Genomic DNA, 27,040 nt, shown 5'->3' with positions numbered 1-27,040 from the left:
CAGTGAAACTTATCATAAAGAGATTAACTGGTTTGGTAAACAGGTCAAGATGTCTGATGGAGACTGGATAAATGATCCGAGTTTCATGGGTGGGGCGTCGGGTGATGATTTTTTGAATTCTATATTTGATCAGAGTCAAGGTCAACCTCTGCAATCTCAACAGCAGCCTCAACAGCAGCAGCCTCAGCAGCAATTCGTCATGAGGTCACAGTCATCGGTGCCTAGTCAGCAATCTCAGCCGCAGGATGCGCAAACTATGCCGCAGCAACCAGTACAGGATACTCAGGACTTTAGTGGTTATATGAGGAAGCAGCAACTGCAACCACCGTCTCAACAAACAAATGTGAATAATCAAGAAATGCTATTGAAGATGAAACAGCAGATTTACCGGCAGAAAATGCAAGCTCAGGTGCAAAACCAAGCTCAGGCACATGCACAGGCACAGGCACAGGCACAACAAACTTTTCAGTCTAGTATGTCCTCTCACGGATCGCCAATGTCGTCCCAGATGACAACACCTTTGCCTCAACATGGCACCCCCTTGACTTCTACGGGTAATTCCCATATGAATACAAACATGGGTGCTAATTTCCCACCACAAATTCAGCAGCATCAACCACCACAGCATCAGCAGAGACCCGCGTCTCAGCCGCAAGTTCAACTACACCCTCTGCAACGACAAGTTTCCCAACAGCTGCAGCAAAAGGTGCAACAACTGCAATTTTCTCAGCAGCAGCAGCAAGAGCAGCAAAAACTCCAACAACAAAGACAAGCAATGACATCACAATTCAACAGCGAGCTTTTCCATACTTTGTTGTTTGATTTTTTCCAGCGTCGAGGCATTCCAATAAAGGGCTTACCAGTTATAAATAATAAGAGAATAAATTTATTTATGTTTTTTTTATTATGTTCCAAGTTAGGAGGCTTTCGCCAATTGAAAAGATTTTTGAATCTAAGTCCGCAGCAACAACAGCTGCAACAAAATCCCTGGGCTTTGATTGCATCGAGATTGGGATTATATGAAGGATTAAATTTGCAGGAACCTGGGGTTAAGGAAAAAATCGTTAATGAGGTTTGTAACTGTTATGCTACATTTATTTTGCCATACGAAGAATATAATGGTACACCTGCAGGGCAAAGAGACCTATTCCAAAGAAGACAAGTCTTTCAGAGTCAAATAATTTTGAAATTGCAGCAACAAGCTCAGCAGGGTCAGCAGCAAGTTTCAATGCAACCACCACAACAGTCACAGGAACAGGCCCAGGTACAGGCTCAGGCTCAGGCTCAACAGCAAGCTAAGGCACAACCCAGCCAAATTCAGCAATTGCAATCAAAGCATCAACCCCAGGCCTTTTCGCCAGCAGCAAATATCCCTACTCCAATTGGTGGTCAACCTACGCATCAAAGTCCTATCATCAGTAGCGCACCAACTCCTCAACAAAGGAAACTTTCGCGAGCCAGCAATCCTTCCACGCATAATTCGCCTAGAATCAATTCACCATATGTTCAAAACCAACAAAATCAACAATTTAGACAACAACCATTGAACCAGCAGCAACAGCAAATTATATTTCAGCAGCAACAACAGCAGCTCCTACAACAACGTCAACAACAACAACAACAACAACAACAACAACAACAACAACAACAACAACAACAACAACAACAACAACAATCTCAACCTCAACCTCAACCTCAACCTCAGCTTCAACAGCAACAACAACTGCAGCAACTGCTACCACAATTACCACAGCAACAACCTTTGCAAGTTCTGCCTCTGCAACAATTTCAGCCCCATCCACAAGCTCAACAAAGAGTTCAACAACAACAACAACAACAACAACAACAACCGCCATATCAGAAATTTTCACAACAACCGCAACAGCTGCCAGTACAACCTCAACCCCAACCTCACACTCAACCCCAACCCCACACTCAACCTCACACTCAACCTCACACTCAACCTCAAACTCAACCTCAAACTCAACCTCAAACTCAACCCCAACCTCAATTTCAACCTCAATTTCAACCTCAACCTCATCAACCTCAACCTCAACCTCAACCTCATCAACCTCAGCCTCAACCTAAGAGGGTAATGCGTCAGGAGTCTCAAGCAGCAAGTGGTATTCATTATATGAAGAACGAAGTATCTAAAGAGGAAGCTAATGTACTTCGAAACTATGTACCCTACAAAAGAACAGTTGAGGCTCATGGATTTTATGTAATGAAAGAGTTATCGAGTTTGGCGAGTGAGATTGAAGTGACGAAACCTATTTATTTATTTGCGCCGGAATTGGGTATGATCAATTTACAAGCATTGATTATGTCAATCAAAAGCAATCATGGTGTTCAAAGCGCAGAAGTAGTTAATGCGTTAAATACATTGTTAGTGACTTCTTCGGATAATAATTATTCACTTCATATTCGTGACTGCATGGATTTGTTGGACTCGTTGAGCGAATTGGGGCAGGAAGTATTGCACAAGATCATTTATGGTGAATCTAGTACTGAAGACATTGTTGAAGAGAATGTCGACAACTTGAGCTTTCAGAGCAAAATCGATAAGATTTTTGCAAAATATGTAAGTGATCAGGGGGAAGACATTCTGTATGTTGTAAATTCTTTAACTGGTGAGGTAGTATCAGATGAAGGAGATGCTATCAATGAATTGTTTGACATTGAAGAACCAACAACTCCAGTTACACCTCCAGGCGCACCAGAGGAAATTAGCGAGTTTGTTATTGATGATTATTCAAAAGCATTGCAAATTTTTAAAGCTGAGAACAAGGACCATTTTAGTAAATTGCAAGCCAAAAGCGGTAATGATGATCAAATCATGTTGATTGATGAGTTGATTACGATCACGATGATATTGAGGAATATTTCATTTCTGGAATTCAACAAGGAAGCAATGGCAAATAATCGAATATTTAAAGATCTTTTGTTTTCGGTGGTGAAAAATATTGGATTGCATAGAGACAAATTCAGATTCAGTAGAAAGAGATTATGCTTGCTTAAAGATTGTCTTTTAATGTTGGATAATATTGCATTTTTTACCCATTTACAATCTTTGGAGGAAGCGTTTTTAGCATTTGTTTTAATTGGCAGTTTTGGACCGGCCATCACCGACAGATGGACTATTCCACGATGCAATTTGGATACTCATTCATATTTTCCATTTGGTATTGATGCTTTAACGAAATTGTTAGTGAGAGAACCTTACAACAGATCACTTTTACAAGCTGTGTTGAATGGTACACTAAATTTAGGGTTGACCACTAGCTATACTAATACGTTTGTAGTTAGCCAACAAGACCAGGACTTTACCAAGAAATTAGTCTCATTATACCTTGGAAAAGATGCTGGAGAGTACAAAGCGGGTATATTGCTAACTAGGGCATTTCAACTATATATGAGTATCATTCCATTTGATGCCAATAGTTTTGAGTTTTCGAAATTTGTGTTTATTAGGGCTCCAACTGTGTCGCAGATGCTATTTGGACTCAAGTTGATTGTAGACATGGCGCCCATTGAAGACTTGCATTCTTCCTTGAACAAGCTAACATTATTTTGGATATTTAAGAATCGTGAACTAATCTTGGGTAATTTTGCAAGAATACTAGTGGCACTTTCATCGGAAACGGGTAAATTCCCAAGAGAAACACCAGAACACTCGATATTATCGTCATGTTTAACCAAAGCTTTAGTTTTGGTAAACACGCTAGTGAAAAATGCCGTTCTTGCCAAAAGAATTGAAGAGACAACTCACCACCATACAGAGTTGATTAACAAATTGACCGATTGTTATGCATTTCCCAGAATCATACCGGATACTCACTTGACGTTGGATACATTTCTAGCACCAACAATTGATAATAGTTTGGGTGAAGAGATCATTAAGCTTTTAAAACATTTGAAGAATCTAAAGGCCTGTGAGGGAATCTAAAAGGGAAAAAAAAAAAAAAAAAAAATTTGTAATATAACTTGACAATGCAAAGTTTCATTGCAAACCTCCTTTTTTTTTCTATTTTTTGTACTAATAGTAGTAAATAAAATATATAAGAACTGTATTATTGTTATTATCACTAATTGTTGAGATTTGCAAGACCCAACTCTTGTACTAGTAGAGGCCCGTATTTTTTTGTATATGACTCTCTTGTCTAAAAGACAAACAAAGATACTAGACAAGCGATTGAGAGTGATAGAGGTAATGGAGATGTGTATGGCATAGCAAAGGATATCTAGGAAAGCCCAAATAAATAAAAGTAAATTTTTGCTGAGGTATAGGCAAAGAAAAGAAAAGTAAAAAAAAAAAAAGACTAAAAGGTTCCTTTTTTGGATAAAATGTAATGTAATGATATGTTCTCTAATGTTATAAAGGGAGAGTGGCTTTGTTTGCTTTATCAGCAGTAGCAGTAGAGGGATTTTTGAAATTACCTGGATTATAAAGTATGGTGATTGCCCATAGTTTGTCAAAGGGCAGATTTTTCGTACCTTGAGGTTCAAATAACCTTGGTTGGCCCTTTGATTTTTGTTGGTAAAGAATTGCAATTCAACGAGATCATGAGTAGTACCGCTCAATTGGGGGATTCAGTGATCTCACCAGCTTTGGCAAGCGAGCAAACATTACCAGCAAGTTGGTGGCATTCAGAAAAGATATTTGAGTTGGAGAAAAGAGCCATTTTCCACAAGGCATGGTTGTTTTGTATTCATGAAAGTCGTTTTGAAAGGGTAGGTGATTACTATGCTTTCAATGCTCATGGCATCAATTTCTTTTTAATTAAATCAAAAGCTGATGGTGCAATTAAGGCCTTTCACAATTTTTGTCGTCACAGGGCATTCCCAATAGTTAGAAAACAGTCAGGTTCGAGTACAGTTTTAGGTTGTAAGTACCATGGATGGAGTTACAACTCAAACGGTAAATTGATAAAAGCTCCTCAATTTGATAATGTTGACGGTTTTAGCAAGGAGGAGAACTCACTATTTCCAATCAATACCCACGTTACTCCTCAAGGTTTGGTATTTGTCAATTTCAGTAAAAATCCTATGCCATTCACCGAGTGGTTTTCAGGATTAACTGAAGAGATGAATGATTTTGACTTTGCTGATTATGAGTATTACATGTCCTTTGAATTGCATGGAGATTTCAATTGGAAAACATTGGTAGATGGCTATCAAGAGTGCTATCATTGCCCCACTGCTCATCCTACTCTTAGCTTAGCATTCAAAATGGAAACTTATGAAGTTGTGTCCAAAAACAGATATTGTCGTCATTATGCTTCAAACGTTAAAAATGAATCAAAAGAGGAAGTTGACAAGGTACCTCAAAACCTATCGTCGTGGTTTAGATTTGGCAAGAAAACACAAGAAGCTCCATCTTTAAGGAAATGCAATCCAGGAGGAGAGTTTGACGGTTTGTGGGTCTATCTTTTCCCCAACAATGGTATCAATTGTTATTCACCAGCGTGGTATTCCATTCGCGTATTACCATTGAGTGCTACAAAGACAACATTGCAATACGATATATACACAAGAAAGGCACTTGACGACAGAGAGAAAACAGAGTTTGTTGATTTCTTGCAACAAGTTGAGAAGGAAGATTACGATTTATGTACATTGACTCAAAAGAATTTAAATGAAGGTATTTATACTACTGGTCGCTTACATCCTCAAAAGGAAAATGGCGTATTGTTTTATCAAGGTTTGGTTCGTGATATGGTCAAAGAGCACTACAAATTAGAACAAGAAATTGGCGGTCCAATTGACTCTGCTGCTATAAATGGCAACTCTAACGTCAACAATAAAGAATTCATGGAATTGGAGCTGATTTGTCAAAATGCTGAATGCGCATCCCGTGGCAAGCGGGAATTTAACTGGTGAAAGAAAATCCAAAATGGAATTTATTTATATTTATATATATATATACGTAATCTCATTTGTACATGAGGAAAATATTTCTCTTCAAAATCTAAAGTAATCCTAGTTTCTCCATCCTTATTTCAACAGCTCGCCTATGTGCTTCTAATCCTTCGACGCGAGCCAAGGTCATAACTGCTTTACCGATACTTTCCAATCCATCTTTTGTTACATCTTGGGAAGTAATGAATTTCTGAAAGGTTGCAGTATTTACACCACTATATTGTCTTGCATAACCATATGTTGGTAAAGTATGATTAGTTCCAGAGGAATAATCACCACAGGACTCAGGTGATAAAGCTCCAACAAACACGGAACCTGCATTTTCAACATAGTCAGGAACATATGTCTTGGCATTATCAATTTGCAAAATTAAATGCTCTGGTGCATACTTGTTTGATAATTCAAAAGCTTCGTCATACGTCTTGACAAGCAAAATAAACGAATGCGACAAACATTTTGCCACAATCTCCTTTCTAGACAACAATGAAGCTTGTTTAGTAACTGCATCTTGAAAAGATTCGAGTTTCTCCTTACTCAAATTAATACCAATTAATATAACTTGCGAATCAATACCGTGTTCAGCTTGAGATAATAAGTCACTAGCTACAAAATCTGCATCCGCATTCTCATCTGCAATAACCAAAACTTCACTTGGTCCTGCTGGCATATCTATAGAGCACAACGCTTGGGTGTCGTTTTGAACATACATCTTAGCAGCGGTCACAAATTGATTTCCAGGACCTAAAATCTTATCGCATTTGATTACAGTTTCAGTACCATATGCCATTGCCGTTACAGCTTGCGCTCCTCCGGCCATGACAATACTTTGTGCGCCTAATTTATGAGCAACATAAACAACTTCTGGGGTTAATTTCCCTGTAGATCTAGCTGGTGGCGATGCAATCACAATGTTTTTACAGCCAGCAACTTTTGCAGGTACACCCAACATCATTGCTGTTGATGGCAAAACTGCGGTTCCACCAGGTACATAAAGCCCGACATTTTCAATAGGTTTAGCGAATCTAGAACAATAAACACCGGGACAAGTCTCTACAGTTAAAACTTTCTCCTTGGGAAGTTGAGCTCTGTGGAATTTTTCGATATTCGACATTGATAAATCTATAGCATCTTTCATTTCTTGTGTAATATCCATCAATTCACCAGGAAATGGCGCTAATAGTACTGGTGTAGTCAATTTAACACCATCAAATTTCTCTGTTAATTTCAAGAGTGCATTATCTCCATTTGTCTTGACATCTTCAATAATAGGAAGCACGAGTTTCATTATATCCGAAGTTTTTTGTACGGGCCTTGTCATTGCTCGAACGACTTCGGGTGATTCCATATCATCCACAACAATAGTTTCCATCCTATATGAATTTTCCGCCAATTCGGTAGTAGTGGTGGCAGTAGTAGCAGCAGAAGTGGTGCTGGTGCTGGTGGTGCTGGTGGACTTTGTTGTTTCCTTTTCAGATTTAATATACTTTGGTTTTGCATCACCTTTCCTTCTAGTAACTTTCAAAGACTTGACATCTAAATTTTTCTCGATATCGACTAAGCTAACACCATTCTTGATACTCCAACACATAACAAAATACAACAAGTCTGCAGCTTCCCAAGCTACCTCATGTTTGTTTCCCTTGGCCTCGATCAATTCGTCCAATTCCTCCTTCAATTTTGCAACGAGTAAATTTTCGTCATCAAATAATCGCTTAGTATACGATCCCTCTGGTGCATTTTCAAATCTTTCCTGTAAAGTTTTATCCAATTTAACCAATCCTTTGCCCAGAGATTCAACAGGTTCATCACCAAAACAGGTATACTGAGTTTCCTTGTGACAAAAGCCATAACCCTTCCTAGATTCAACAACAAATTGAACCACGTCAGAGTCACAATCCTTGGCTATCCTAACAAGCTTTTGTGTGGCACCGCTTGTTTTACCCTTGTACCACAATTCATGGGTTCTTTTTCTTGATTGATACACCCCAACTTTTTCTTCAATTGCTGCTTCGATAGAGGCTTTAGACGAGTATACTATACCCAATGCAGTATATTCTGGGGCCGGTGACGTTATTAAGGTGGTATACAACCCGTCTGGTCTATCTGTAACCAAAGTACTTATGAAAATCGATGAGATTGAAACTTTGCCATTTTCTTCCTTCTTTGTGGTCAAAACATCAGCTGATATTATAGGAATTAATCCCAATTGAGCCACTTCATTAACTTCTTCTTGCAGTGGATGTTTTTCAAACTCGAAATATATGTCTCTGTTCCCATAAACACTTGTGTCGTTGATTTTTTGCCTTGTGATGAGACAAGAAGATGATGATGATGAGGTTAGTTCAAGCAGAGTGCTAGCAAATCGTGAAGCAGGCAATCCGGCGTCAATACACTGCTGGTACTGATCGCCATCATATATAAATACCCTCTCAACACCATTGTTCAATAACTCGACAATTTGATCCAAGGTAACCTTCTCATCTACCGAGACATAAATTGATAACTCATGGGGGAACTGGTGAATCCAATGCTTACTCAATTCTAAAGCACTGTACGCTATTACAACATGGCCTGTTATGCCAAAATCCTTAATCTGTAAAGCGTCAAGTGACGAAAGACGTGGAAGAAGGGGGAACGACATCTTCCTTAACGGCTTGCCTCAAGAGATGAAAGTCTAGTTTTTAGTCGTTAAAGGGTCTTCTTTAGTTGAAATTTTTCAGGTGAGTCATGTACTGATACATTTGGTAGCACTAGTATAAAAAAATAAGATGGGGGCATTTCTCTAAAGAGCGAGGGGAGGAAGCCACACTAGGGCTTTTACACACACACACACACACACTGGGGAGCTGTCTTTCCTGATTTTACATATATTCAAACCTCGAGGTGTTTTAAGAGTTTGTTTGTTTATTTGTTTGTTTATTTTCCAGTTATTAACATGTATTATCATTGAATAAATGAATAAATTGAACTATGCACAAAAGATTTCAAAAGTCAAACTCCTTTCTGAATTGGTTTAAGTCCATATTAGGTTTAACTAATTCAACCAAATCTCTTCTTTCCATCCCAATAAATGCTCTTTTCAATGTTTCAGTTAGTGAGGTAGATTGGTTCTGGTTCAAAGTATGCGCCGCATCGTCTCCTTCAACTTGATGCATCAGTAATCCGCTTAGTAAATGTTCTACTGCTTCTTTGTAGCAACCGATATTTATACATGAAACACCCAAGTTATATCTAGCCCTAACAAATGTTGGTTTCAATTGTAACGCTTTGAAGTATGCCTCTACTGCTTCTTCCAGTCTATTAGAATTAGCCAATGATGCACCCAATCGATTCCACAATACAGCGTCGTTTGGTTTAATACTTAAAGCGGCTTTAAAACAATCTATAGTCTTATCAAAATCTTCATTTGCATAAAATAATACTCCCAACCCCATTTGCACGTCTGCATCCATGTTTGCGCGATCGGGAGACAATTGTGCTGCCTTGAGAAATAGTTCAGTAACCCTCTTGTTCAAAGAAAATCTATCTTCGTCGGTAATTTCTGGATTTTCCAATCTTGCCTTTTCTGCAACAGCAGGGTACTTTGTTGAAATCCATCTCTCCAATGTAGCAAATGCTGCATTATCATACCCTTCATTTATATAAGATATAGCTAAATTCATCAAGGCTTCTGCATTTTCCGGGTGCAATTCAAGACATTTTTCCAAAGCAGAAATACCAGCAATCTCCTTTTCGTTTTGTGTTTGTACTTCACCCAACTTCAACCATGCATTAACGTGGTTTTCATTCCTTTGTATAGCGGCTTCAAAAGCTAAAGCGGCTTCAGATAATTTTGCACCATTTTCCATCAATTGTAAACCAATTTCATAGGGATCTTGATCTGCAGGCAAATCCATAAATTGATTATGCAGCTGTTCTTCAAATTTGTAATCACCGAAATGAGCTCTTGTCGAGGCGTATTTCGCGAAATCTCTTTCCCATTGATTCAAATCTGCTGGGAATGTCTCTCTTTGCGTATGTTTAAACTCCTCATATTGCTGTTCAATCAAGTCATTTTCCAACGCCTCTGAATTTAAGCTATCCCACACTTCTTGGAAAGTTGCTTGGTACTTATCGTCAATCACAATATCGTCTTTATCATCGGCTTCTTTTGAGGACAACTCTTCAATCTTTTTAAACTGGTCATCCCAATCAACCTGTGCTTCTGCATCTTCTTGTTGTTGTTGTTGTTGTTGCTGCTGCTGCTGCTGCTGCTGCTGCACTTGGGGTTGTTGTTGTTGATAAGGCATGCCCATCATTGGACGATAATTTCCCATCATGGGTCTATACGAACTGAAACCCTGGTTACCTTGCATTGATTGTTGCTGTTGATGGTGAAGTGATTGAGCTTGTTGAGCTTGAGGCGAGCCAACGACTTGAAATTCGCTGGCCCACTTGGCCTTTGCAAGAGATGCATTTTCCGGCATAGGTGATACAGTTTGAGGCCTAGACGAAGCTGAATGCTGCTTGAAATCTTGAGACCAGTTATTGTTATTATTATGCTGCTGCTGTTGTGGTTGTGGTTGTTGTGGTTGTTGTTGATGCAAACCATTTAATTCATGTCTCATTTGTTGGAACTGGAATGCATTAGCTTGAGATGGAGGGACATTTGAGTTCATAAACTGTTCCAAATTCTGTCTATCTCTCACATTAATAGAGTTATCTCTTTTAAACCCTTGGTTCTGAACAAAACCGGCTCCTGCTTGATGTGCAGCTTGTTGTTGTAATGAACGATCCTGTTGAGTATGTTTATTAAGCTGGGCAACAACATTCCCATTAACAGCGCACTCTGAACCACCGCCAATAAACGACATATTACAACCGATTCTCTGTTAGAAACTCGCCAACCTTTTAGCTAGTGTGTGTGGGGGGGGCAACAAAAAAAAAAAAGACAAATAGGGGGCTATTGTAAGTATTTCACAATACCACTCTTAAAGTTGATGGATGGAAAAGAAAAAGTTTAACTCTTTATGATTTACTCCATTTCTCGTTCTTCCCCACTATATTAAAGAGGCAAGAGAGAAAAACAAATTAAGTAATTGACTAAAGCGAATAAAGCGGAACAGGGGAAAAAAGAAAACTATGATTGTATTATCGTTGGCTGGACCGAGGGTACTAATCGAGCGCGACACTATCGACCGCGACACTATCGAGCAGAGCGAGATAGTGGAGCACTGTTGACTAGTGACAATATTACAGAGAATATTTATAGAGGATACAGATAATATTCATAGAGGTGCTTACTATTCATAGAGGTGCTTACTATTAAGAATATTTATAGGTGCTTACTATTAAGAATATTTATAGGTGCTTACTATTAAGAATATTTATAGGTGCTTACTATTAAGAATATTTATAGGTGCTTACTATTAAGAATATTTATAGGTGCTTACTATTAAGAATATTTATAGGTGGTTACTATTACAAGCAGATGTGATTATTACAGAGAATATTTAGTTTTATGTAGTTATTATTTACAGAGATTATCTGGTTACAAGTAGAGCTATTTAAAAGAATATCATTTATAGCGTGCCAAGTGTTGTAACAAACTACCAAGTGTTGCTCCACTTTTGAGCAGAGCGAGATAGTGTCGTTTAAAAGTAAACCAATTTATAAGTAGAGTTATTTATAAGTAGAGTTACTACTTACATGTCACTATTTTTTTAATCTTTCAGCTTACTAGCGAGCAAAGCGAGCTAGTGGAAAATAAAAGACTTTACCACTATCGAGCACTATCGAGCACTATTAAGCACTATCGAACACTATCGAGCAGAGCGAAATAGTGGAGCAACAACTTGTAGTTTGTCACACTTGGCTCGATAGTTGAGCAACGATTTGTAGTTTGTTACAACACTTGGCTCAATAGTGGAGGTGGCAGCTAGTGTGCTCCACTATCTCGCTCTGCTCAACAGTGTCGATAGTGTCGCTGCAAGACAAATATAGCGGGGTTACTATACAGAAAAAGACTGAATATAGTGAAATATAATAGTGTGCTTTAAAATTTTTTGTCTAAATTGGTACAAAATCTGGAGAATCTTTACAGATCCTGATCTATATATTGAAAGTGAAAACAAAAACCACTGGCTCCACCAATAAAAGAGATAGTGGAGCAACACTCAGTAGCTTTTTACAACATTATCTTGCTCTCCTCGATAGTGGAGCAACACTCAGTAGCTTTTTACAACATTATCTTGCTCTCCTCGCTAGTGGAGCAACACTCAGTAGCTTTTTACAACATTATCTTGCTCTCCTCGCTAGTGGAGCAACACTCAGTAGCTTTTTACAACATTATCTTGCTCTCCTCGCTAGTGGAGCAACACTCAGTAGCTTTTTACAACATTATCTTGCTCTCCTCGCTAGTGGAGCAACACTCAGTAGCTTTTTACAACATTATCTTGCTCTCCTCGCTAGTGGAGCAACACTCACTAGCTTTTTAATTATCTCGCTCTCCTCGTTGGTGTCATTAATCAATTTTAAAGTCGAAAAATATCTATATATAAAAAAGAAAACTCAATAAGAAAAACGTCTAAATCTCTTTAAGATCTACGTCTCTTTAAGGTGCATCTTTTTAAGATCTACATCTCTTTGTTGCTCCACTATCTCGCTTTGCTCGATAGTGTCGAGATCTACATCTCTTTGCTGCGCCACCATCTCGCTTCGCTCGATAGTGTCGAGATCTACATCTCTTTGTTGCTCCACTATCTCGCTTTGCTCGATAGTGTCGAGCTCTAAAAACAAAAGTCAGAAATAAAAGGCAAACGGGTAAACTGGCAAAAATGGTCAATAAGGAGTGAAAATGATACCGACAAACCAAGAATGAATTAAATCAAAAATCATCATTAAAATGCAACTCTCCATATTTTGCATGGTACTGAACTATTTCAGGCTCCATGTGAGCACCAGAATCGTACTCTAATTTTCTCTTCATGTAATTTGGCTCCTGGCTAAAAGATTCCAATGTTTGAATAGGCGCATTATTGATCTTGTAGTAACTATCCCATTCCTCCAAATTTGATAAAGTTCTGGTAGATTCATAAGAAACCGCTGATGGTGGATTATTAAGCAAATGATTTGGTAAGCTGACTCTTGGGAAACTGGTGGTATTGCCATCGTTAGTTAAAGATTTGTCTTCAGTCTTGTATCCTTCACTAACTGCCTTTCTTATTCTCATTGCCACCGAGGGTAATGAAGAAACTGCATTTACACCATATGATGGATTGTACTCATTATTAGCTGTATTCTCATGAATGTCTGGTCTTTTGAACCTTCTATCTACTTGAGCAGGCATCTCTACTGTCATATTATCAATAAAAATAAAATAAAAAAAAAAAAAAAAAAAGAACAAACAAAATTGCCTCGACGAAAATGCCTTGTGTCTATATAAGATACCGTCTTTGTATGCTTTGCAAGCCAATCCGTGTGTTAAACAAACTTGATGGAAGGGAAAAAAAAAAAAAAAAAAAGAATGAAAGAAAGAACAACAATGGAAGATACTCCTCTACTTAAAACTGTAACCTAAAACCAACTTATAAGTGATTTATTTCTTACATCATAGAAAGGAAGAAAGGAGAAAGGGGTGGGCACACTAATGCATTTGTCATTTCCACAGTGTAACACTAGAACATTTCGCCAAAATTACACGACCATGTCTTTTTCTTGTGTCTTGTGTGTTGTAAACTTGTCTAGAAAGATATTACCCAATTAGGAAGTCTATGCATTTTATTTCATTTCATCTCATCTCCTTCTCCTTTGACTTGCCCGTTGGAAAAAATATAAAAAAATAAATTATATACGAAGAAAGCTTAAAATACATCATCATTTACACACACAAAAGAGCAAGAAAGCGAAAGCGAAGAAAAGTGGAGTATAATATAGATCATTTACGGATATAAAACCTTCTCCCCCTTTTTTCTACTACTGTTACCACCTCACTACTTTCACTACCTTATTTTGACTTCCTGACTACCTCTTTTCCTTACTTTGACTGCCTGACTACCTCTTTTCCTTACTTTGACTGCCTGACTACCTCTTTTCCTTACTTTGACTGCCTGACTACCTCTTTTCCTTACTTTGACTGCCTGACTACCTCTTTTCCTTACTTTGACTGCCTGACTACCTCTTTTCCCTATTTGAAAAAAATGTATAAAGAAACTTTTTGAACTTTTTCAACTCTTTATTGTTAGTTCAACTTTTGATTTAATTGTAGAGGTTTTCTTTTTTTTTCAAGTAACTCACTTGTTATAGAGAAAATCTTTTCAAGCTTCTTATTTTGATCTTTTCAAACTTTTCAATTTTGATCTTTTCTTCTCCGTTTTTAACAATGACATCTCCCGATTTCAATATCTCATCTGCTACAGCTCGTGAATACGAATCTAAGTATTCGGCTCACAACTATCATCCCTTACCTGTCGTTTTCCACAGGGCAAAAGGCGCTCATGTCTGGGACCCCGAGGGGAAGGAATACCTTGATTTTCTTTCAGCCTACTCTGCTGTAAATCAGGGCCATTGTCACCCAAAGATAATCGAAGCATTAATTGATCAGGCTCAAACGCTTACCTTGTGCTCAAGAGCATTCTCCTCAGACGTATTTGGAGTTTATGCCAAGTACATTACCGAATTCTTCAACTACGATGTAGTGCTACCAATGAATACAGGTGCCGAAGCAGTTGAAACCGGTTTGAAAGTTGCTAGAAGATGGGGGTACGTTAAAAAGAATATTCCTCAAAATGAAGCAATTATATTGTGTGCTCAAAACAACTTCCATGGAAGAACTTTGGGTGTTATTTCAATGTCAACTGATCCAGATGCTAGAACTAATTTTGGCCCTTATTTGCAAAATGTAGGTCCACAAATCCCAGGTGCTTCTAAGGGGAAAATCATAAGATACGGTGTCATTGAAGACATTGAAGAAGCCTTTAAAAATGCCGGTGATAAGATTGCAGCGATTTTATTAGAACCAATTCAAGGTGAAGCAGGTATCGTGGTGCCTCCACAAGATTATTTCCCCAAAGTTCAAGAATTGTGCAAAAAATACAATGTCTTGTTGATTTGCGATGAAATCCAAACAGGTATTGCCAGAACTGGTAAAATGTTATGTTACGAACATTACAAAGGAGTTAGACCGGATATAGTCTTATTGGGTAAAGCTATCTCTGGAGGTGTCATGCCAGTATCAGCGGTTTTAGCTTCAAAAGATATAATGTCAACTTTGGAGCCAGGTTCACATGGTTCAACTTATGGTGGTAACCCATTGGCATGTAGAGTTGCAATAGCAGCACTACAAGTTGTAAAGGATGAAAATTTGGTTGAAAGATCAGAAAAGTTGGGCAATTTCCTTAAATCGAAATTAGAAGAATTGAAAGACTCGAGTAATGGAATGATTAGTGAAGTTAGAGGTAAGGGTTTATTATCTGCTATTGTTATTGATGAATCACAAACAAATGGTAGAACTGCATGGGATTTGTGTTTGTTGATGAAAGACCATGGTGTCTTGGCCAAGCCAACTCACGATAATATAATTAGATTAGCCCCACCTTTAGTGATTAGTGAAGAAGATTTGTTAAAGGGTATCGATGCTATAAGAGAATCGTTGAAGAATTTGCCAACTGTTGAAAAGACAGCTCATTAAAAAAAAAAAAAAAAGGAAGAAGATTCCAAAATTGATCCAAAGATGAATCCCAAAAATATTGTTGATCTGTTTGTAGTTTAATGTTTGTGATATAAATAATAAACTATTCCTCAGCTAAAATGCTCTATGTAAAATGTTAATATTGTCCCTGAATAATCGTGTTTGGATATATATACCTTGAAAAGATCAGACTGACATGCAAATCGAATTTCTTTTTTAAATATTTGTATCAGTATATGGATAATCATACTTCAATAAATAGAAAAACATCATTTCTTTTCAAATAAATATACTCAACAACTGGTCAATCACATACCATTTTGAGAGAAAACGACAAACACACACGGGTTTGCAATGAACATACTAAGATGAAAAGATGATTAAAAAGAAGAAAAGAAAAAAAAAAATTGTCGATGAGGTGGATTTACTTATGAGAGCTACCAGATTTTGACCAGTTTGAATTGTTCACATCTTCAGTAGTTGCAATGAATATACTTGAAGAAACGTGTAGTACTATGCATGTTTACAGAAAATGGTTAAAATTTAAATAAGAAGTTTACGATAAGTCTATTGACAGTGGTTTCAGACGGCTTATGCAAGAGTTACTTTTACTACTAGTCAAATAATAGTGCCAAAGAAAAATAAAAAAAGGTCTAGTCCGACACTACAGAGCGAGATAGTGGAGCAACACTTTGTAGCTTGGTCTTTTATCCGACACTATCTCGCTCTGCTCAATAGTGGAGCAACACTTTGTAGCTTGGTATTTCAACTGGAGAGTGTAGCGAGATAGCATTCTCTCTGTACTTGAGAGCGTAGTGTGATAGTGTTTCTAATGTTCTACTCCACTAGTGAGCTCAGTGAGCTGTCTTTTCGCTTGCGAGGGTAGCAAGATAGTGGTGTAAGCGAAGCGAGATAGTGTCGTTATTATGTGACAGTCAATGCGCTCCACTATCTCGCTTCGCTCGATAGTGTCGAGACTCTAGTAGAGTAAAGAGTTTGTTTTTTCCATATGTAGTATATGGTTGCGGGATTTAGGGAGTTTACAATGCACGCCCCCTAAGCAGCTTCTTACTATTTTTTTAATGAAATGTACCACATTAAGAGTATGTTATCTTTTTAAACAGTTTTCATGTATCTCGGGTTTCATGTATTTCAGGTATCTACATCTACATAGCTATACCTATGAAGCGCCATTTGGTCTCGATCCTGTAAAAAAGGCCAAACCATAACCGGTAGTTTCAAAAGTGATGGTTGATCCCTTTGGGAAATAAAACACGTCGCCTTGTGAAACATTTACCTTGAATCCGGTTTCGTCAGTTAAGGTGTATTCACCTTCAACTTCTAAGAAGATCTTCATCTCGTCATAAGTATAGTTATAAGTCAATGCTTCACCTTTTTCGAGTCTGAAAAAACCACATGAAATCTTTTTATCTTCTGGAGCATTAGAAGTGAAAACGTCACTCAAGTAGGCATTGTTTCCTGGCGATGGGATACCGGATGGTTTTACTTCTCTCCCCTCAGCAGCTGGTCTGTATTGCATAGGCATTTTTGTTTTTTGTTTTTTTTTTCTTCAATAACTAAGTCTCTACTTTTTGTAAGCCACAATAATTAAGTGAATAGTGGTGATCTAACTCCAATTCAAGTTTGAAGTCCTGGACTTATCGAAGAGCGATTTCGTAGCTATTTATGTCAAAGAAGTAAAAGCCAAATAGTGCAAGTTCTAAATACAGTAAAAAAATCCAGCCGGTCGCAAAATCTAGCTAGTCGACTCTATTAACCCTTACCCCCACTCCATTTAATATGCTTCCATCACAGATCGGTATAATTTTTCCTATTGCAGACCCTAGTAAAGGATGTATTTTTATTATTTTATTTTATTTTATTTTATTTTATCCCTTGATAAGCATTTACTTTATTTGAACAGTGTTTGGGGAAAAAAATGATGGAATGGGTTGGGAGCTGGAATGAATTACTTAGTCAAGGACAAAATAAGAGCAAACTGCTAGCTCCCTACTAGCTAGTGACAGTGAGTGCTGTATCTAACTGGAGCAGACTGCTATATCTAACTAGAGCAGACTGTTATATCTAACTAGAACAAACTGCTGTATCTAACTAGAGCAGACTGCTGTTTCTGACTCATGAATGTAGGTGGCAGCTAGTGTGCTCCACTATCTTGCTCTGCTCGATAGTGTCGTCAAGGTGATTCTGTGTCTCCAGGTGGATTATTTTTTAGGAAAATTATGAGTCAAAAAGGAAAAGTTAAACAGAAGTCAAAATTAGAGAGCTTATGTATAACACACCATTCTCTATGAACTGTTCTTTAACAACCAAAGACATGGCTGTTATCTATTTTATATAGCTACTACTAAATATATAGAGTAACTCCTCAGGTCTAGAAGGAAAAAAAAAAAAAAAAAAAGACAAAAAAAAGCTTTCATTTCACACAAGTAAATGTCAGGTACCACGGCCGGTCAAGGCCAGATTTTATCATCAATGTTTAAAGATTAACAGTCCATAAACAACAGTAGACCGTCGTGAAAAAAGTGGCATAATCATCATAAACACCTGTGAGTTTTCAAGCATTTTTATCCGATTTTCTTCTTCTTTTTCTTTTTCTTCTTCTTCTTCTCTGGACCCAAAATACAAAGTTACGCGGCTTCTTAATATGATCTTCAATTCCAAAATCATTAAGAAACAAATTCCAAAGCTGTTATGTGATAAAAAAAATCAGACATGAGAAAAGACTGTCTTCATAAAGATAAAAAGTCAGACATATGCTTGTCTATTTTGTCTTTTTTATGAATTTGTTCATCCTATTAAATTTATCACTATACTTTATTTTTCTTTGAAACTCGTTGGATAAAATGATAATTGAAGATATACTAAAATGCCACGCATATGTATCGAGATAAAAACAGCAGCAACAGCAGCAGCAATGGAAAAACATGAGCAACAACTCTATTTTAATTAAAAGGTTAGTTGGTTTTTTTTCTTCTTTGACGCCCAATCTTTTAAACACAATTGAATCAGAAATGCATGAATGGTATTATAAAAATAGGTTGTCATCAACGGGGAAACCCCGAAATTTCTGACTCGTCATCTAGGAATATCATCACTTCAATATTGTAATCTTGAAAAAAATAATACATACAATAATAGTTTCTCAATTGTTAGTATTGAAAAAAAAAACCACCAAAGCTATATTGTGTCTTACTAAATCAGTAGCGATGGGTTTCTGAGGCCCACCATATAATGCGTTGTCACTCATAATTTATATATATCAGTGCCCAGTGCAAAAATTCCTCATACAAAAGAAGCAGCATTGATGTAATTCTTACAAACATACACTATCTCTAGTAAAACATTAGTTAGTACTAAGAAAAAGGCTCACTGTACAAATATCATACCCCCTCCCTTTCAGGTCCTCCTCCTCCTCCTCCTCTGTACAGCCAAATATCATCTTCTTTAGATTCTCAAAATATCAGTAACTTATAGTGCAAAAACTTATCAATCATAGAGATTCAGCCAGTAATTCCAGCTTTGTTTTTGTAAAATCATCATTATCTTGGAGAAAACAAAAGAAAAAGAAGAAAAAGAAGAAAAAAATAAAGTTCTTCGATTAAAAAGAAAGTCACATACATTGATCACTTCAAATTTGGTTAGTAAAATCAGCCTCGTCAATTTTAAGACAACTTCAACAAAAACTAATCGATTTCATATATCAGAATAACGTTGTGATCATACTTTATAGTCACATACTCTAGTTTGAATTATTTGTTTGTTTTTGATCATCCTTTACTAGCAATTCTGAATTTGCTGAACATTGAATATAATTTGAAGACATACTATTTAGTATTGAGGAGCCTTACGGAACCTCTTAGAACCTCGTCATCCTCTTTTTGCAAAGAAGAAGTGGTCTGGTGATTGAATTTTTTTTTTTTTTTTTGCAAGAAAATTTTTTGATAATTTTTCACTTTGAGAGAAACAAGGTCGTGTAGAAGTACACTTTGAAAAAACTTCTACAATATAGAGAGAACACAATCATGATCCTGAAGGGACCCGTTTTATCTGTAGGGACCATGAATTGGGCCTATTAGATATTACAACAGTGCTCGAAATTTGGCTCAAATGTTGGGTTAAGTATATCAACCTTATGCTAGCGTCAAGTAGAAAAAAGCATTGTCCATATTGTTTATTACTAATTATTGTTTTTATTACTCTTCTCTAAGTCTAAGTCTACTGGCTCAGAAGAAATCACTGGGGGTTGAGGGTGACCTCTTGTAGCCTCGCTAAGACACTCCTTTTCCAAACCAGGCACGTGCACATAAAACACATCGTTTTCAGTCAATTTCTGTAACAGCACATTATTCTCAATAAACGTTTCTGGTTCTGATACACCAACAAAGCAAGAGGTTATCGGGAGGGCCAAAATCCTATCTACACAGGGCAAATTGCCGCTGAGCCGTTTTGAGCACGGCTCCATAGTAGTGTATATCTCGGTGTAAGGAGGCATTTCTTTTGAATTATTACTGCCCAGGGCAGCGGTAAAGTATTTCTGTATTGCGCATTGTTCTGCGTGAGTGTTTCCCGGTAACTCTCTAGAGTAGCCTTTTGCAATGACATCACCGCTATTGACCAAAACACACCCCACGTTAAACATAGTCTTTGTTTCTGAGCACTTCTTTGCCTCTTCTATGGCCATGCGCATGTATTTTTTGGCAGGTTCTGTTGCCCACGCAGGAAAACGCGTCGAGAACAGCCAGGATCCGTCGTCAGCAGAGTACAGGTATGCATGTAGCCAAAGTGACAAGTCGTTGACTCCGGGGTCGGAGTATTCTGGGTCATCAGGGGAGGACGAAGGAATGAGCATTTCTCCAGGAGCATCGGGGAAGAACCAGCTTGATGCGGGGCGTGTCTTTCCAATCGAATCAAGGTAGGAAATCACTAGTTCCCAACCACCATCTCCGTCATCAGGAGCCGAAGGCAACGCTAGTGCACCATCTCCACCATCTCTTGCACCATCTCCACCATCTCTTGCACCATCTTCACCATCTCTTGCACCATCTTCACCATCTCTTGCACCACCTTCACCATCTCTTGCACCATCTTCACCATCTCTTGCACCATCTTCACCATCTCTTGCACCACCTTCACCATCTCTTGCACCATCTTCACCATCTCTTGCACCATCTTCACCATCTCTTGCACCACCTTCACCATCTCTTGCACCATCTTCACCATCTCTTGCACCATCTTCACCATCTCTTGCACCACCTTCACCATCTCTTGCACCATCTTCACCATCTCTTGCACCATCTTCACCATCTCTTGCACAGTCCCCTGTTAGGGTTACATTTGCACAGTTTTTTGCACCTGGGTCGCATTTGGCTCCTGCTAGTGCTTTTTTTATCGACTCTACACCTGCTAGTGCAGCTGGTGTTGAGTAAATAGGATCATTGGCTATAGGATGCCCCACATATTGCAAATGTACCCTAATCTGATGTGTACGACCCGTAAGCGGGAGACACACCACCACACTAGTGTCTGTTTCCCGATCATACATTAGTCGCTGAAACAGAGTTTCAGCGGGCTTACCCCTAACATGGTCAACAACATTGAGAGTATGTTTCGGACTCAATGTATATAATGGTGCATTTACAGTGAGGCGTCCGGGGAAAAGACCCTTGACGCGCGCAAGGTACTTCTTGCGCACTGTTCTGTCTCTGATCTGCAGGGTCAACCTTTCTGCGCCGTCTCTCGTTTTGGCCAAAAACATCAATCCCGAGGTGAGTCTGTCCAAGCGATTGCACGGATGAGCTACACGGCCCATCTCATGAAACAAGATATTTGTCACAGTGTTGTAGGTATACCTACCTGCGGGATGTGCAGGTATGCCCAGCGGCTTGTCTATGACGAGCCAGTCATTATCCTCATAAACGATTCCAATGGGGTCTGCTGACACTGGAGGTTCTGTGCGGATGGTAGAGTGCTGGATCAAGTCTCCGTCTTTGAGCACGGTTTTGGGAAAAGCGGGGATATTGTTTACAGTAACAAGTCCCTCTGCCATAGCACGGGCATACGCCTGTGGTGTACGCTCTCTAAACTCCTCGGAGAAGACGTCTAAGAGGGGTCGACCACGCCAGCGTTGTTTGCAATATGTGTTATAAGTGTATGAATAAGGGCGAATTCTGCGAAGCCCGTTTGAGAAGTAGTACTCGGGTACATTCAGAGGTCCCGCCCCTACCAGGGCCCCTGAGTGAGTAGTGTTTGCTTGCACAGCGCTTGAATGTACACTTCGTTTCATGAATCCCCAATGGTGGAAAATGTCCTAAATTTTTTTATTTGTTTGTTTTCTTTTTTTTTTCAAATTCGCGCAAAAGAGCATCGAGTGGTAAAGAACAAAAGGTATTCTTGTCTTTAAAAGAGAAATAAAACATTCAAAAGGATGGGGTTTTAATTTCTATATAAAGAAGAAGATGAAGGAGGTGGGGGTGGAGGTGGAGGAGGAGAAAGGGGAAAAATATGTTTAGTTTGGTAGATTGTTATAGTTTTTGTTTTTTAACATCTGGTCCATCATCTGCTGCTGTTGGATCATTACCAAGAACATCTTTAAAAGACCTCTTACTTGGATCTTTGAGCCCCAATTCCTTTTCCTTAGACTCCACAAACTGGTTGATTTTATTCTCCAACTCCTCATTCCGCACTAATGAGTCTATATATATATCCTCTTTATTGCAATTGGGACAATGGAAATCGTTTTCGATCAATAATGTTTCCAAACCCTCTTGGTTATAGTTGAAATTTTTCATTGCTTTCAATTTGCTTGCATCTGTGCAACATGGTGTCATATAAATTGGTGGTTGAAGAACCCTCTTTGTTTGAGATAGAGGGTCTATAAATTCCCACTTGTTCTCCTGTTGAGCTAAACCAACTAATCTTGAGTCATATTCTTGTTTCGACTTCATTGCCGCATTTTGTAGTTTTTCTTGATAACTCATCCAAGTCTTTGAATCGGCCAATGCAATGGCATACTCACCTTCGTCCGTGATCAACACTGCATTCCCTTCCTTTTCCATACCGTCTCCGCTCCCGGAGCTATTAGTAATCAGGCCAAAGTTCTTCTCCACTTCTTCTTTGGTTAAAGTCTTTAAATATGATTTCGGTATACCCGTCGTTCTCATGATTTTTTTACCCTCGAAATTAGGGTCGTTGTTTGTAGGGCAATTCTTGATCCAATGATCCTTTTTACCACATCTATAACATATATAACCAGGAGGTGGCTTATCTTCATTACCTGCTGTCGTCGCTGTTGTTGTTGTTGGCTTGTAATACACCATCTTGTGCTGGGCTAACTCATCTTGGGTATGCGCCCATGCACTTGACTGGTTCTCAAACATCAACTTGATTTTTTCTTCCTCTGTAATACCAGCTTCAGCTCCACCTACTGAAACAACAGAACCTGTCCCCGTAGCCGCCGCCATACTCATTGCGGTTACATTAGCATTATTAGTGCTATTGATCATTTTCCTATTCAATCTGGGCTTCCCCGTTATATACCGCGAAGCATTGTTAAACTTGCCCATACGAGCAGAAGCTGGAGATCTCTTGGCCAAAACATAACTAGACCTCGAGATCACATCGTTATCTAATTCATACTCTATCTCAGGTTGTTCAGAATGATATAACTTGATATTAAAATCTGTTCCTGCCCCCAAATGGTTCTGTTGGATAATCTCTCTTTTTAAATCAAAAACACTTATCCCCGTCCCATCAAAATGTATTACATTCTTGTTCTTCTGGTGCAAAAACTTGTAATAAACCACCGATGACATCGTCTTCAATTAAACCCAAAAGGTTGAAAAATTAAAAAAACCGTTGAGAAGAAAGAGAGAGAGAAAAAAAAATCGCTTTAATCATCAACACATTTTTTTTCTTTCCATTCTTCAATTCAATTCATTCATTAGCTGCTGTTGTTAGGGTGAAGAAAAGTTGTGAAGCTAGCGGGGAGCCAAAAATTAGGGCAAGTTGTGGGAGATAATGGGTTCGGCAAATGTGAGTTTTGCTACCACCAACTTTTCAGGGTATGTGGGAAATTTACAAACGTTTGTTATAAGGCTACCCTTGAAGTATCCAGATGCAAATTTATTGTCCTTGCTGTCCAAGACTAAGACTAAGACTAAGACATGGAGTGCAAATGATCAATTTTCACAGAAATTGGCCATTTCAGGCCAATTTCTTGCCTTTTCAGACTCGGCGCTTGTGAATACCGTTTCCTGTACGATTTTGAATGATTTAAAGACTATTGTTTTTACCCCCATTGAAAATAGGCTCAATGGTATAGGGTTGAAATTCCAAAACTTGCAGCTACAGTTGCCAAACGTTATCTCGTCAACCAGCTGCGTTAGCTTTTCCAGCAATGACGACTACATCTGGTTGGATATAATTGACTCAAACTACTTACTAATCAGCTTGCAAATACCACTAGAGAGTTTTATCGAGCATAAGAGTTTGTTGTCGTTGACCGATTTTGAACTTTGGGGTAAGATATCTGTCCCCTATTCCTTTGAAATGAAATCTGCGCCTTACTTTATGAAACTGGTGTCACGGCTGGATTTGATAGTTGCGCTTAGAGATGGAACAATTCTCTCTTTTCATCGGAAAAGTGCATTGAGTGAAGTCACAGTCTCGACATTTCATGAGCCCGTGTCGTCGTTTATTGGTGGGTTCTTTAGTAGCAAAAGGGAAACAGAGATAAATGGCATTTCTTCAAACGCGGTTGTGGATGTAGTGCAAGTGGGAAACCGTTTGGTTACTTTGTCAGTTAGCAAGGAACTAAAACTTTGGGATATGAACAAGCATCAACTTATCAGTTGCACATCCCTATATAAAAAACAAGATTACGATATCTGGCTCACTTTAGTTCCAGCGAAATATTTACGGTTGATTTCCACTAATTGTGGTGAAAATTTGATTACATTTTTTATTACCACCAAAGCCGGAGACTCTAAAAAGAGTCGGTTTTTATTCAAAACGTGCAAGTTGGAAAATAATACATTGGAAGAAGTTTCAAAATTTGATTTCCAACCAGAATTACCAAGTGCATTGTTCTCATCATCGGAGATTTTCTACCACGACTCGACATTTCAAAATAATATCTGGTTCATACAAGACTATGAAGTAGAATACGGTCAAAGTAAAGATGAAAACTATTTGAAATACCATATTTTATGGAAATCAAATACTTCCTCGGTTCTTGTTTCTTATGAAGTTGATTTCACCACTGGTTCCATTGTTCAGGTGGACATTTCACAACCACCCTTGTATGTTGAAGAAGAGGAAATCTTGGCTTCTAATGACTCGGACTATTACATTAGGAAGATTTTTGATTCTGGTTGTTTTGATGACTTAATCATCTCGACATCAATATCCATTTTACGTCAACATTTAAAAACAAAAGATAAAGAAAAACGGCAACAGCAACAACAGCAAAAAGAAGATGAAGAAGAAGAAGAAGAAGAAGTTTACGGTGGCCTTCGGTTAAATGCTTTGACGTTGATAGAGTCAAATTCCAACTCTTTGGCTTCAGAGTCTCCAAGACAGTTGTGGTTTAAGCTCTTTTCATTATGTAAAGAGTTTTCCAAATTAAGTCAAGAAGCTTTTGCAATCACGCCGTTTAACGATATGCAAATTATGGTACAAGCCAATGGTTTTGGAGTTTTTAGACCATCCAATTTTTATGAGTCAATCAGCTTTAAAAACCTTGAAAGTCCAGATGGCAAATTGATGCAAATATTTGCCAAATTGAAAAATTCCTTATCAGTAAAGTCGTATCAAAAATTGTATAAACGGTTGGTCATAGAAACTGTTGCATTTGATGCGGAAAGGGCAAACGGTTTATTTCAAGATTTTCTTTTGGGAAAATTTACTGATGAAGAAATCCAAACGATATTGCAAGATTTGGGTAGTATTCCAGGAGTTTTAGAAATTATCAATTCATTAGTATCAGAAGGTGATGTTCTGATGGTTGTTGAATCTTTTACAAGTACAAGTGTTTGTAAACTAGGTGATTTTTTCAAATTTATGGTATTTCAGATATTCAAGGACATCATGCAACAACATATCACACTTTTGGTAGACTTGGTTGTGCTATTGCTCATATGCGAAGCCAATGATGAAATTTTGAAAATAGTCAACAGTGCAGTTGAAAGTATAAGAAAGTACAATATTGCCGAAACAATCTTTGACACCTGCTTTACTTCATCGTCACTTGATGCTCCCGTTGATACCGAAAACGTTGGTAATATGAAGTACTCACTATTCTGGCATGTTTTTGCTCTGAAGGAAACCAATAAGAAATTGAATGAGTTGATAAGCAGTTTGAAAATCAACGACGCGTATCACTATTTTTACAATGAAACGCTATCTGAAGGAAATGGTTACATTGTTGACGCAGTAATTATATTGATTAACCACAATCAGGGCACCTATTTGAAAACATATTTCTTGGATAAACTATCAAGCTCAAGAGCTGATGAGAATTTTTTAATTGGATTGATTTATCTACTAACAGACAATGCAAAAGAATTCTTCAAAGCTTTTGAGGACTACAATCAAGTTGAGAATATCGATATAAAAAGGTTGAATGGTTTAAAGGAAAGAAAAGAAAATGCGGCCTTTTTAAGCACGTTTCAAACCACCGTGCCATCAAAATCGGAGTATTACCATGCATTATCCATTTTGTGTCTATCTCAAATCAAACAATCACCCAAACCAACTGAGATTGAAAGACAATACATTGATACGGCATTGAAATTTGAGCAATTGGCTATTGAGAACACGACATCTAAATTTATAACACAAGAGTATTATTCAAATGTATTTGATCTAGCACTATTGAATTCTGATTATCAACTAGTTATCGAATCATTGAATCGTCTATCTAAAACTCACAAGTTACGATTGTTACTTGAGCGATTCATTCACAAGCTTATCCAAGAACTGAAAATTAAGTTAATCTTCCCATCATCGCATAATTCCAATCGATTCTTTCAGGATCATTATAACATGATTTGCTCAATCATTTCTGAGTATGCTTCAACGCAACCTATGTTTGCATCATTGCGAATATATGAGTATTTGTATAGCTGGAGATTATTTGGATGTGTCAATTCCCAACAAGAGTTTGGTGATAAGAGGGGTGCTATTGAAGCATTGTATCACTTCATTACAAGATTTAAAGATGAAACTACCACTATTGAAAAAAGAGTCAAGTTGAAAATATTGGAGCTATACATGATTATTTTGAATTGTATGAAAACGTTCCCAGAGAAAGATCAATGGTTGGTTAAGCAGTTGAAAGATTGTAGAGAAATCATTAAGATTGATCAATTGAAAATTGAATATTTGGAATGGATGAAGAATTTAGATGATGAATTATCTATAATAGGCTAAATA

General features: G+C 37.9%; 9 protein-coding genes across 9 annotated transcripts; 3 read left to right on the top strand and 6 right to left on the bottom strand. All coding sequences in view use genetic code 12, as the record gives it.

Annotated features, from left to right (window-relative positions):
* Nucleotides 1–49: 49 nt before the first annotated feature.
* On the top strand, nucleotides 50–5,880 carry SWI1 (Swi1p; the record flags this gene model as incomplete). The annotated part of the gene is made up of 2 exons (XM_049325955.1): nucleotides 50–3,932; nucleotides 4,469–5,880. 2 exons carry the CDS (start codon nucleotides 50–52, stop codon nucleotides 5,878–5,880), a joined length of 5,295 nt encoding a protein of 1,764 aa, XP_049178374.1.
* An 88-nt stretch (nucleotides 5,881–5,968) lies between these two features.
* Nucleotides 5,969–8,560, bottom strand: HIS4 (trifunctional histidinol dehydrogenase/phosphoribosyl-AMP cyclohydrolase/phosphoribosyl-ATP diphosphatase; the record flags this gene model as incomplete). Its single annotated transcript, XM_049325954.1, has 1 exon — nucleotides 5,969–8,560. One exon carries the CDS (start codon nucleotides 8,558–8,560, stop codon nucleotides 5,969–5,971), a length of 2,592 nt encoding a protein of 863 aa, XP_049178373.1.
* Nucleotides 8,561–8,903: 343 nt separating this feature from the next.
* PEX5 (Pex5p) lies at nucleotides 8,904–10,772 on the bottom strand (the record flags this gene model as incomplete). The annotated part of the gene is made up of 1 exon (XM_049325953.1): nucleotides 8,904–10,772. The coding sequence occupies one exon, from the start codon at nucleotides 10,770–10,772 to the stop codon at nucleotides 8,904–8,906; it is 1,869 nt and encodes a 622-aa protein (XP_049178372.1).
* Nucleotides 10,773–12,784: 2,012 nt separating this feature from the next.
* Nucleotides 12,785–13,246, bottom strand: KGF56_004505 (uncharacterized protein; the record flags this gene model as incomplete). Its single annotated transcript, XM_049325952.1, has 1 exon — nucleotides 12,785–13,246. One exon carries the CDS (start codon nucleotides 13,244–13,246, stop codon nucleotides 12,785–12,787), a length of 462 nt encoding a protein of 153 aa, XP_049178371.1.
* A 1,032-nt stretch (nucleotides 13,247–14,278) lies between these two features.
* CAR2 (ornithine-oxo-acid transaminase) lies at nucleotides 14,279–15,586 on the top strand (the record flags this gene model as incomplete). Its single annotated transcript, XM_049325951.1, has 1 exon — nucleotides 14,279–15,586. The coding sequence occupies one exon, from the start codon at nucleotides 14,279–14,281 to the stop codon at nucleotides 15,584–15,586; it is 1,308 nt and encodes a 435-aa protein (XP_049178370.1).
* A 1,180-nt stretch (nucleotides 15,587–16,766) lies between these two features.
* KGF56_004503 (uncharacterized protein) lies at nucleotides 16,767–17,132 on the bottom strand (the record flags this gene model as incomplete). The annotated part of the gene is made up of 1 exon (XM_049325950.1): nucleotides 16,767–17,132. One exon carries the CDS (start codon nucleotides 17,130–17,132, stop codon nucleotides 16,767–16,769), a length of 366 nt encoding a protein of 121 aa, XP_049178369.1.
* A 2,652-nt stretch (nucleotides 17,133–19,784) lies between these two features.
* Nucleotides 19,785–21,890, bottom strand: KGF56_004502 (RIB2; the record flags this gene model as incomplete). Its single annotated transcript, XM_049325948.1, has 3 exons — nucleotides 19,785–21,078; nucleotides 21,148–21,689; nucleotides 21,831–21,890. 3 exons carry the CDS (start codon nucleotides 21,888–21,890, stop codon nucleotides 19,785–19,787), a joined length of 1,896 nt encoding a protein of 631 aa, XP_049178368.1.
* Nucleotides 21,891–22,128: 238 nt separating this feature from the next.
* KGF56_004501 (cleavage polyadenylation factor subunit) lies at nucleotides 22,129–23,418 on the bottom strand (the record flags this gene model as incomplete). Its single annotated transcript, XM_049325947.1, has 1 exon — nucleotides 22,129–23,418. One exon carries the CDS (start codon nucleotides 23,416–23,418, stop codon nucleotides 22,129–22,131), a length of 1,290 nt encoding a protein of 429 aa, XP_049178367.1.
* A 205-nt stretch (nucleotides 23,419–23,623) lies between these two features.
* KGF56_004500 (uncharacterized protein) lies at nucleotides 23,624–27,037 on the top strand (the record flags this gene model as incomplete). The annotated part of the gene is made up of 1 exon (XM_049325946.1): nucleotides 23,624–27,037. One exon carries the CDS (start codon nucleotides 23,624–23,626, stop codon nucleotides 27,035–27,037), a length of 3,414 nt encoding a protein of 1,137 aa, XP_049178366.1.
* Between the last annotated feature and the right edge of the window lie 3 nt (nucleotides 27,038–27,040).

This window comes from Candida oxycetoniae (assembly GCF_023343755.2).
Source record: "Candida oxycetoniae strain CBS 10844 chromosome Unknown scaffold12, whole genome shotgun sequence".
Taxonomy (NCBI): Eukaryota; Fungi; Ascomycota; class Pichiomycetes; order Serinales; family Debaryomycetaceae; genus Lodderomyces; species Lodderomyces oxycetoniae.
Note: the sequence above shows the minus strand (reverse complement) of the source record. Positions and strands in the feature narration are given on the sequence as shown.